Source organism: Gallinula chloropus (assembly GCF_964237585.1).
Source record: "Gallinula chloropus genome assembly, chromosome: 30".
Classification (NCBI taxonomy): Eukaryota; Metazoa; Chordata; class Aves; order Gruiformes; family Rallidae; genus Gallinula; species Gallinula chloropus.
The window spans coordinates 3016664-3027900 of record NC_140115.1 but is presented as its reverse complement, the minus strand read 5'-3'; the positions used below and the strand labels follow the sequence as shown (position 1 = coordinate 3027900).

At 50.5% G+C, this 11237-nt stretch overlaps 2 protein-coding genes across 2 annotated transcripts; one reads left to right on the top strand and one right to left on the bottom strand.

Moving 5' to 3' along the window:
- Positions 1-697: 697 nt before the first annotated feature.
- On the top strand, positions 698-1624 carry LOC311202516 (olfactory receptor 14A16-like; the record flags this gene model as incomplete). The annotated part of the gene is made up of 1 exon (XM_084277097.1): positions 698-1624. One exon carries the CDS (start codon positions 698-700, stop codon positions 1622-1624), a length of 927 nt encoding a protein of 308 aa, XP_084133223.1.
- A 5061-nt stretch (positions 1625-6685) lies between these two features.
- LOC311202505 (olfactory receptor 14A16-like) lies at positions 6686-7801 on the bottom strand (the record flags this gene model as incomplete). The annotated part of the gene is made up of 2 exons (XM_084277088.1): positions 6686-6721; positions 6959-7801. 2 exons carry the CDS (start codon positions 7799-7801, stop codon positions 6686-6688), a joined length of 879 nt encoding a protein of 292 aa, XP_084133214.1.
- Positions 7802-11237: the final 3436 nt, after the last annotated feature.

Sequence of the window (11237 nt, the reverse complement as noted above, 5' to 3'; positions counted from 1 at the left end):
GCCGTGGCAATGCCACTCATCACCTGTGTGTGGGCAGCTGTACTGAGCCCTGTGTGTCCCTGGCTGGGAGTGGGGAGCTGAGATTCTCCTTAGGTGGGATGAGACTGCAGGAGGGTTTTGGAGCTCTGCCCTGTGAGACTGGATTCCTCAGCTCTCTGTGGGGTCCAGTTTCTTATACAGGGAACATCAGGGTGTGATCACAGAACGTCCAGCACAGGGCAGCTGAGAGCAGGGCTGATGGACAGAGCAGCTCTCCTTACTCTGCCCTCAGGGGAAGGTTTCACTGACACTGCAGCAGCAATGTCAGGGAGTTCTGACAGGAGAAACACTCCTCAGGTACAGTCAGGAGGAAACCAAAGCTCCAAAGCTCTGCTCTGCCCTTGAGTTAGATTAGAGTGACTGTACTGAAAAGCTCATTCCTATCCACAGTGGATTTAGTCTAAGATCACCCCATCCTTCTATGTACTGACTGCTGCCAGGCAGGAATGAGTTCTCCTGAGCCCACAGGCAACCCTCCTCCCAGCAGTGACACGCTCAAGCCAGCACAAAGCAGACCTCCCAAAAGGGACCTGACAGAAGTCCTCCTGAATACAGAGAGTCAGTGTGAATTGGAAGTTGTTTTTCTCAAGGAAGATTTCCCTAACTTTTAACGGTTTCTTTTCCTTCTTGGACAGGTCTCCACACTTGGCAGCAGCAGATGTCCAACAGCAGCAGCTCCATCAGCCAGTTCCTCCTCCTGCCCTTTGCAGACACACGGGAGCTGCAGCTTCTGCACTTCTGCCTCTTCCTGGGCATCTACCTGGCTGCTCTCTTGGGCAATGGCCTCATCATCATCACCATAGCCTTTGACCACCATCTCCACACCCCCATGTACTTCTTCCTCCTCAACCTCGCTGTTACTGACATTGTCTGCATCTCCACCACTGTTCCCAAATCCATGTCCAATTCCTTGTGGGACACCAGGGCCATTTCCTACACAGGATGTGTGGCTCAACTCTTTTTCCTTTTATTTTTGTTCTCAACAGAGGACTTTCTTCTCACTGTCATGGCCTATGACCGCTACGTTGCCATCTGCCACCCCCTGCACTACGGGACCCTCCTGGGCAGCAGAGCTTGTGTCCACATGGCAGCAGCTGCCTGGGCCAGTGGGTTTCTCAATGCTGTGCTGCACACAGCCAACACATTTTCACTCCCTCTCTGCCATGGCAATGATATTGACCAGTTCTTCTGTGAAATCCCCCAGATCCTCAAGCTCTCCTGCTCAGATGCCTACCTCAGGGAAACTGGACTCATTGTGGTCAGTGTCTGTTTAGGTTTTGGGTGTTTTGTGTTCATCGTGGTGTCCTATGTGCAGATCTTCAGGGCTGTGCTGAGGATCCCCTCTCAGCAGGGACGGCACAAAGCTTTTTCCACCTGTCTCCCTCACCTGGCCGTTGTCTCCCTGTTTGTCAGCACTGCTGTGTTTGCCAACCTTAAGTCCCGTTCCATCTCCTCCCTTATTGTGGACCTGGTATTGGCATTTCTTTACTCAGTGTTTCCACCAGCAGTGAACCCCCTCATCTACAGCATGAGGAACCAGGAGCTCAAAGATGCCCTGTGGAAACTGATGACTGGGTGTTTCTAAGCAGCAACAAGCTGCTCATCTTCTTCTGTATATCACTGGCCATGTAACTCACATTAGGACCAGTATGTGTTCAATAGGTTTTTTCAGTTGTTTGCATTTTTCTGTTTCTTCTTTGTCTAAGCTATAATAAGATGGGACAAGTTCATCTTATTCCTAATTAAGTATCTCCAGGTCTTACGTGACCCACACACTTTGTAATGATGAGCAGGGCTTTCTTTCCATCAGATTTGCCTGGAAATGTGCCCGAGTTTTTCTTTCTTTCATTGTCTCCTGACATTTATAAAAATTTTTCAAGCACATTTTCATCAGCTGAACCACTCGACTCCTTTTCAGCAATGACAATACTTTCCCACCAAGACAGAATGGGAGTTTCCTGGCAGTGTGCCATGGAATCATGGAATCGCTTATGTTGGAAGAGACCCTTCCGATCATTGTTTCCAAGCACTGCCTAACCCTGCCAAGTCCACCTCTCGGCCATGTCCTCAAGCACAACATCTACACACCTTTTAAATAATACCAGGGATGGTGACTCCACCACTTTGCTATGAGGACAATGTGTCTCCTCCGAGGCCAAGGGAATGATCCTAAAAGCTCCTCATGTCCTTTTCAGGCTCTACCAGTGTCCACTTTAGAAAATGCTAAATGCCCAGGTACAGCTCCAAAACAACAGGTTTAAGTGCTGAACGATGTTCCTGGCCTGAAACCTCCCAAGGAAGCCAATAACAGCCCAAATAAACTTTGAGCTCAGGGCTTTCCTTGGCAAGGGAATGGTCCTAACGATGCCTATGTCACTTTCAGAACCAGAAAATGTCTGGTGTAAGGAACAGCTAGAGCTCTCTGCAGGTCCAGAAGAGTAAACATCAGCCAGTTCAAGGCCATAGGTGCTGCTGACCAGGGCCGAGCGAATCGGTGATGGTCACAGAGCCTCTGGGAATCACATAGAGGAGAAAAAAACCACAAGCAGCTGCAACGCCCATCCTGAAGAGTGGCCAGAGGGAGGTCCCAGGGAACTGCAGGCCTGTCAGCCTGACCTCGGTGCTGGGGAAGGTGATGGAACAAATCATCCTGAGTACCATCATGCAAGACATGCAGGACACTCAGGTGATCAGGCCCAGTCAGCATGGGTTTAGGAAAGGCAGATCATGCTGGACCAACCCAATCTCCTTCTATGACAAGGTGACCAGCTGCTGAGTGGATGAGGGGAAGGTTGTAGATGTGGTCTGTCTAGATTTCAGTGAAGCCTTCAAAACTGTCTCCCAAAGCATTTCCCCTGCTGGAGAAACTACCCGCTCATGGATTCGATGGGTACACTCTGTGCTGGGTTAGAAACTGGCTGGGCAGCCAGGCCCAAAGGGTTGTAGTGAACTGAGTTAAATCCAGCTGCCGGCAGTGAACCCCCTCATCGACAGCATGAGGAACCAGGAGCTCAAGGATGCCGAGTGGAAACTGATGACTGGGTGTTTCTATGCAGCAATAAACTGCTTGTCTTCTGAATAGCACTGACAATGTAACTCCAGTTATGATCAGTTCATATTTAATTGGGTTTTTAGTTGTTGGGTTTTGGTTTCGCTCAAGTTTGTCTAAACTATAGTAAGACAGTCAAAGTTCATCCCATTCCTAATGCAGTATCTCCTACTCTCCCGTGTAAGGATGAGCTGTGCTCTCTTTGCCTCACGTCTGCTTCCCCAGAGACATAATTTTCCTCTTTTTTTCCCCCCCTTTTATTAATAAAAAATTTGCAAGCACAATTTCATCAGATGAACAGCTCGAGTACTTGTCTGTAATGGCAATGCTTTCCCACCATGACAGGACGGGATAAGGACAGTTTACTGACAAAATTCACCATGAATGTAGAATAATATTGGCCAGTTACACCCAGTGCTAACAGAGGGTACCTTATTGACCTGACGATTAGAGTGCTGCCTGGCAGCAAAGACAGACTGCCAGAACCAGGACATTATCCACCCCTGTTTCCACACCATCTACATCATGCCCAGATCCTACATTTTCAGAGTACTGGGGACATTCATAACATCATTGATCTATTGTGTATAACATCTTTCATGGACAGATTTTGTTATGCACCAAAAATTTACTGGCTATCCTTACCTGGAACTAAAACCCCTTTGTGTACATGCTGGACTTCCCCATTTTTTCACATCCCCCACCAAGTGCACCCAGGTCCCTGAGCAAAAGCAATCCCGTGAATGGGTTTGCCTTTGTCTGAAGAAGGAACAACCCAGAGTGTCTTCCCCAACAGGTTTTTCGTGTGTAATACAGGGACTTTATGCCCCTCCACGGTCTGTGGAGAACTGCGGTGGTTTGGCCCTGGCTAGAGGCCAAATGCCCATCAAAATCCCCCTATCACTCCCATTTTTCAGCCAGAAAGGGGAGAACATCGATAGTGGGAGGCTTAGGATTTGAGATAAGGACAGAGAGGTATCACCCTGCAATTAGTGTCATGAGAAAAACAGACTCAACACAGAATAAAGGAAAGAAAACAAATTTATTACACTACAACTACACACCCAGTGATGCCAGGTCTGAAAGTACCTTCCCCCACCCCTCCCTTCTTAGCAGACTTCACTTTAGTCATGATTTTTCTCCCATCATCCCCCCGACAGTGGTACAGGGAGGGGCAGGGACTGAGAGAATGGGGTTTCAGTCAGCTTCTCCTGAGTTGTTTTACTTTTTTTCTGGGGGGGGGGTGTGATACACACCCCCTTCCCCTGCTGCGCTGTGGGATCCCACCCACGGCACACAGTCCTCCAAGAACGTCTCCAACTTGAATCCTTTCTATTTGGGCATCATCTCCTCACCACGTGCCTCAGCACGGCTCCTTCCATGGGGTGCTGACCTTCCGGCTCAGGCTGCTCCAGCCTGGTCCCCCACAGGGTCACAAGTCCTCCACCAAACCTGCTGGGCATGGGTTGGTCTCTTCATAGGCCATAGATGGTCTCTGGTCCTGTCCTTATCCATGGGCTGCAGCAGGACAGCCTGCTTCACCATCGTCTTCTCTAAAGGCTGCAGGGGATCTCTCTCTCTGGCACATGGAGCACCTCATATCCCCCCCCACTCCTTCTTCCATGGCCTTTGTGTCTGCACGGCTTCTTACACCTTCTCACTCCCTCCCAACATGCACAACCACTTAGAGGGAGAGCCCAGCTGTGTGGTGCTTGTATCTCATCTGTGGAGATACCATGGCAAAAGGTCCCAGCACAACACCTGCTCATCAAGTCAGGCTCAGATATGACTAAATGGAGAACCAGCTGCAAGGAGAAGAATTTGGGCATTGCAGGGGCTGCCATAGCAGCCAGAGGTGCTGAACAGGAATCTGGCCATGAGCACATTGGGCTGCACTGGGAGGAGTGTGGCCACGCAGACAAGGGCCCTTCTGGTCCATCTGGACTCAGCACCAGTGAGGCCACCTCTGGAGCAGTCAGTCCCAATACGGGCTCCCCGGTCTGGAGGAATGGAAAGGAACTGTCATGAGGGGAGAGAAAGTCTGCCAAGATATGGTTAGGGATCTCGTGTGGAGAGGCTGAGAGACCTGCTCATTAGCCTGGGGAAGGGGAGGCTGAGGGAAGCCCTCTTGTGCTACAGGGAAAGAACTTAAGAAAAGAACTCCACGTGAAACTGCAGCTTTGAAGATCAGAGTGGACGTGAGGATAAAGAGATGTCACTCTGAGGGCAGTGCTGTGGTGCTAAAAGTCACTTGGAGTAAGTGTGGATGAGCTGGTGGCTTTGTGTTTGTGGGAACAGCTGATGAGGAGGGAGAGACAGCAGTACAGGCAGGGACATCATGGAGTGAGATCAAGGTGGGGAAGGGGGTTGGGTGCCTGCAGCCTGCAGGCAAACAGCACAGGCGTGGGGCAGTGTGGCATGGGCTGTGGTGCAGATAAGGGTGACAGCCAGGTCTTTGCCTCCTTGGCTAGAGCTGACATCCCTGCCACAGAGGCCTCAGACTGCCATGACATAGTCCTGACTGCCATGGAGTATCATAGCCTCCTTGAACACATGCCAGGGGAGGCCACCATGTATCATACCACTGTCTGTCCCTTGGTGTCATACTCCACATCCAAAGGAAGAGTCCTGAGACACAGCTGAGGGTCAGGATCTCCCTGCCCAGGGGCTGGGGGTCAGCACTTGGCATTGGTGCTTCATCAGACCAAGTCAGAGTGTCCTCAGCATCAGAGCTGCCTGTGCTTTGACTGTGTTTGTCCTCATGGCCTCCAGTTGTCTGCTCTAAGGAGCCCACAGGGAGGCTTTGTCAGTAATGGCTCCCAGTGGGGCCTGTTAGTGCTTCAAGGTACTTTGGGCATTACTCCTGACTTGGACTTCTGGAGAGGTTTCTTCCTCTTTGTACCTTGAGGTCTGTGGACTCAGAAGAAAAGACACCATGGGGCTCATTAACAACCACAAAGCCCTTACAAGCATGGCTCTTAAACTCATTTTAATTAAAAAAAATAAGACTTGTATAACTAATTAGAGAGGTTTTATTTGAGTGATGAAAATTTCAAAGGAGTTTCACAATGCAGGATTTTTTCAAAGGAAAAAATGTTTCTGTCATATCTCAGATCATGGAAGAAAGTTCAGCAGCATGCTGCAATGGGGGCTGGTCCAGAGGTCTGAAGATCAAAGAAGACACCAGAGAGCTGAGCAGCACCTGAATGACAAAAGAGCAAGCAGAAGTAGAAACATATGAGCAAAGTGAAGTGCACATATTCAGCTACTCTGCTGAAAAGATGTCCTAGACAAGGCCTTGTCATCAGGAAACGTTGAAACGCCTGAACAATGAGGGAGATGTAAGAGACAGACTAGGGTACAGGTACAGGGGCAGGCCAATATTTCTTCTGCTGCCATGTGTACACTTCCTGGAAACTCCTCTTCTTCTGTAGTGGGAAATCATCACCATTTCAGATCAGTAATCGAGTCATTCAGCTGATGAAAAGTTGTTTTTTTTTAAAAAAGAAAAGAAAACAAAAAGAAAACTAGAGAAATAGAAAGAAATATTCTGGCCCTTTGAAGACAAACACAATGCAAGGAGAGCACAGCTTGTCATTACACGATGTCTGGCTCACAGAACATCAGGACACACTGCGTTAGGAATGGGACGGATGTGGGACATGTTACAGCTTAGAAAATCCAGAATGAATAAAAACAACCAACCAAATGGAAAATACTTCTAAATACAGACCGGTCCTATGGTGAGTTACATGGTCAGTGATAGGCAGAAGATGAGCAGTTCACTGCTGCTTAGAAACATCCAGTCATCAGTTTCCACACAGCATCCTTGAGCTCCTGGTTCCTCATGCTGTAGATGAGGGGGTTCACTGCTGGTGGAACCACAGAGTAAAGAAATGACACTAGAACATCCAGAAATTGGGAGTAGATGGAGGGTGGCTTCAGATACGCAATCACACCAGTGCTGACAAACAGGGACACCACGGCCAGATGAGGAAGACACATGGCTTTGTGCTGTCCCTGCTGCGAGGGGATCCTCAGCACAGCCCTGAAGATCTGCACATAGGACACCACAATGAACACAAAACACCCAAAAGTTAAAAAGGCACTGAGCACAAGGAAGCCAATTTCCCTGAGGTAGGCATCTGAGCAGGAGAGCTTGAGGATCTGGGGGATTTCACAGAAGAACTGGTCAATATCATTGCCATGGCAGAGGGGAAGTGAAAAGGTATTGACCGTGTGCAGCAAAGAATAGAGAAACCCACTGGCCCAGGCAGCTGCTGCCTTGTGGACACAAGCTCTGCTGCCCAGGAGGGTCCCGTAGTGCAGGGGGTGGCAGATGGCAACGTAGCGGTCATAGGCCATGACAGTGAGAAGACAGAACTCTGTGGAGATAAAAAAGGAAAAGATAAAGAGTTGAGCCACACATCCTGTGTAGGAAATGGCCCTGGTGTCCCACAAGGAATTGGCCATGGATTTTGGGATTGTTGTTGAGACGCAGCCAAGGTCGAGAACAGAGAGGCTGAGGAGGAAGAAGTACATGGGGGTGTGGAGGTGGTGGTCACAGGCTATGGTGATGATGATGAGGCCATTGCCCAGGAGAGCAGCCAGGTAGATGCCCAGGAAGAGGCAGAAGTGCAGGAGCTGCAGCTCCCGTGTGTCAGCAAAGGCCAGTAGGAGGAACTGGCTGATAGAGCTGCTGCTGTTGGACATCTGCTGCTGTCAAGTGTGGAGACCTGTCCAAGGAGGAAAAGGCAAAGTGAGAAGTTAGGGAACTCTTTTTTGACAAAAAACCTCCTCCAATTCTAACGAAATACACTCAGATTGACTCTCTGTATTCAGGAGGACTTTTGGCAGGTCCTTTTTGGCAGGTCTGCTCTGTGCTTGCTTGAGTGTGCCACTGCTGGGAGGAGGGTCAGGCGTGGGCTCTGGAGAACTCAGTCCTGCCTGGCAGCAGTCAGTAAATAGAAGGATGGCCTGATCTCAGACTAAATCCCCTGTGGATAGGATGGAGCTGAGGAGTGTTTCTCCTGTCAGAACTCCCTGACATTGCTGCTGCAGTGCCAGTGAAACCTTCCCCTGAGGGCAGAGTGGGGAGAGCTGCTGTGTCCATCAGCCCTGCTCTCAGCTGCCCTGTGCTGGACGCTCTGTGATCACACCCTGATGTTCCCTGTATAAGAAACTGGACACCACAGAGAGCTGAGGAATCCAGTCTCACAGGGCAGAGCTCCAAAGCCCTCCTGCAGTCTCATCCTACCCAAGGAGGATCTCAGCTCCCCGCTCCCAGCCAGGGACACACAGGGCTCAGTGCAGCTGCCCACTCACAGGTGATGAGTGGCATTGCCACGGCCTCTGTGCCGAGATGTCTCCTGCATGGGGCTCCTCTCTGGGGCACAAGAGTCCCTGGGAGAGCGGTGCCATTGTGGGAGGCAGCTGCAGCCCAGCAGGAGCCACTGGGAATTTCCAGTCCTACAGATGGGGATACTGAAGTCAGGGTCACTCAGTGCCAGCCCCACAATTGGATTTGCCCAGAGCCCCAGGAAATGTTGGGAGAAAGACAACAAGACCAGGAGGAGAAACAGCGAGAAACATTCCAGAGGCAGCTAGAAGGACAGGCACTCGGAGGTTTCTTCTCTCTGGGACAAGGACCCTGCACCATATTTCCATGTGTCAGACTTTACATCCACCGCTTCTTTCCACAGTGCGAATGCAGCCATGCCCAGGAGAAGACAGCTGCCCTGCCCTGTCCCTCTCATGGGGCAGAAGGGCATCCCTTCCAGGCAGCACTTTCTGGTCCTAGAGAGAACCTGTCCTCCTGACAGACCCCACACACTGCCCCATGTCCCAGCTTTAGGAGATCCCTCCAGGAACAGAACCTGCATTGCCCTGCACCCACAGACATACCAGGCAGAGTGCTGTGGAGATTTCTCCTCCAGTGAGCTCTCAGCATCCATCAGCTCTCTCAGCCTCACAGGTCTCCCCTCGGTGCCTACAGGCAGTGTCCCCAGCCCTGTGTGCTTGGTAGAGGAGCTGCTCCTGGGCAGAGCTGTCTCTCTGCAGTGCTGCTGGGTTGCCATGAGCTCCCTCTATCCCAGAAACCTGGCCCATCTCAACAGGAGAAGAACAGTTCTTCTAGGCTCCCTCCTGGTGTCTCAGGCTTCATGGGTATTCTTCAATGATCTCATCTCTGATATTCTCAGGATCTCCCTGTCCAGGGCTGGGGTCAGCACTTGGCATTGGTGCTTCATCAGATCAAGCCAGGGTGTCCTCAGCATCAGAGCTGCCTGTGCTTTGCCTGGGTTTGTCCTCATGGCCTCCAGTTGTCTGCTCTAACGAGCCCATGGGGAGGTTTTGTCAGTAATAACTCCCAGTGGGGCCTGTTAGTGCTTCAAGGTACTTTGGGCATTACTCCTGACTTCAACTTCTGGAGAGGTTTCTTCACCTTTCTTTCTCTTGGTATCTGAGGTCTGGGGATTCATAAGAAAATACACCATGAGGCTCATTAACATCCTGAAAGCCCTTACGAGGATTTCTCTTCAAGTCTATTTCATTAAAAAACTCAAAACTCCTACAACTAATTGTATTTCAGTTAGGTCTTTAGAGATGAAGATTTCAAAGGGATTTCCCATGGAGGAACTTTTTCCAGTCACGGGTATTTTCTGTCATGGCTCAGTTGGTAGAAGAAGTGACAGCAGCATTCTGTGATGGATATGGGTCTGCTAAGGAGATCTGGATAGGCAAGAAAAGCAGTCTCTTAAGATTCAACCCTGTATGGAGAACCTTGCTCTTCCCCAAGCCCAACAGTTCCTTCACTGGCCTTCTGAGACTCCCAACACTTTTCCTGGCATCATTTGTGCTCACAGGCACAGACAAATTTCTCTGACAACAAACAGCAGTTCAACATGATCCAGTTTAATAATCACAGAATCACAGAATCTCAGGGGTTGGAAGGGACCTCAAGAGATCATCGGGTCCAACCCCCCTGCCAAAGCAGGCTCCCTGTCTCACATTACACAGATAGGCATCCAGACGAGACTTGAATATCTCCAGAGAAGGAGACTCAACCACCTCTCTGGGCAGCCTATTCCAGGGCTCCGTCACCCTCACTGTGAAAAAGTTCTTCCGCATGTTGGTGCGGAACTTCCTTTGCTCCAGCTTACAGCCATTGCCCCTTGTCCTGTCCCCACAGACCACTGAGAACGGGCTGGCCAATTCCCCCTGCATCCCAAGTCTAAGATATTGATAAACACTAATTAGGTCACCCCTAAGCCTTCTTTTCTCCAGGCTGAACAGACCCAGCTCACTCAGCCTCTCCTCATAGGGGAGATGTTCCAGGCCCCTAATCATCTTCGTTGCCCTTCTCTGGACTCTCTCCTGTCTTTTTTATACCAGGGAGCCCAGAAGTGGACACAGTACTCCAGGTGGGGCCTGACCAACGCAGAGTAGAGGGGGAGGATCACTTCCTTCGACCTGCTGGACATACTCTTCCTGAAGCATCCCAGGATCCCATTGGCTCTCTTAGCCACCAGGGCACACTGCTGGCTCATATCCAACCTGTCATCCACCAGGACCCCCAGGTCCTTCTCCACAGAGCTCCTTTCCAGCAGGTCATCCCCCAGCCTGTACTGATACAGTCGGTTGTTCCTCCCCAGGTGCAAGACTTTACACTTGCTCTTGTTGAACTTCATCTGGTTTCTCCCTGCCCAGCTCTCCAGCCTGTCCAGGTCTCTCTGGATGGCAGCGCAGTGTCCTGCGTGTCAGCCAATCCTCCCAGCTCTGGATCATCGGGTACTTGCTGAGGGTGGATGCTGTTCCCTCATCAAGGTCGTCAATGAAGATACTAAACAGGACTGGACACAACACCGAGCCCTGGGGAACACCGCTAGTCACAGGCCTCCATTCAGATTCTACTCCACTGATCACGACCCTCTGAGCCCGGTCCGACAGCCAGTTCTCAACCCACCTCACTGTCCACTCATCTATCCCTTGTTCCCTCAGCTTCTCTATCAGGATGTCGTGGGAGACAGTATCGAAAGCTTTGCTAAAGTCAAGGTAGATGACATCCACTGCTCTCCCTCCATCCACCCAGTTGGTGATGACATCATAGAAGGCTATGAGATTGGTCGAGCACGATCTCCCCTTGGTGAAT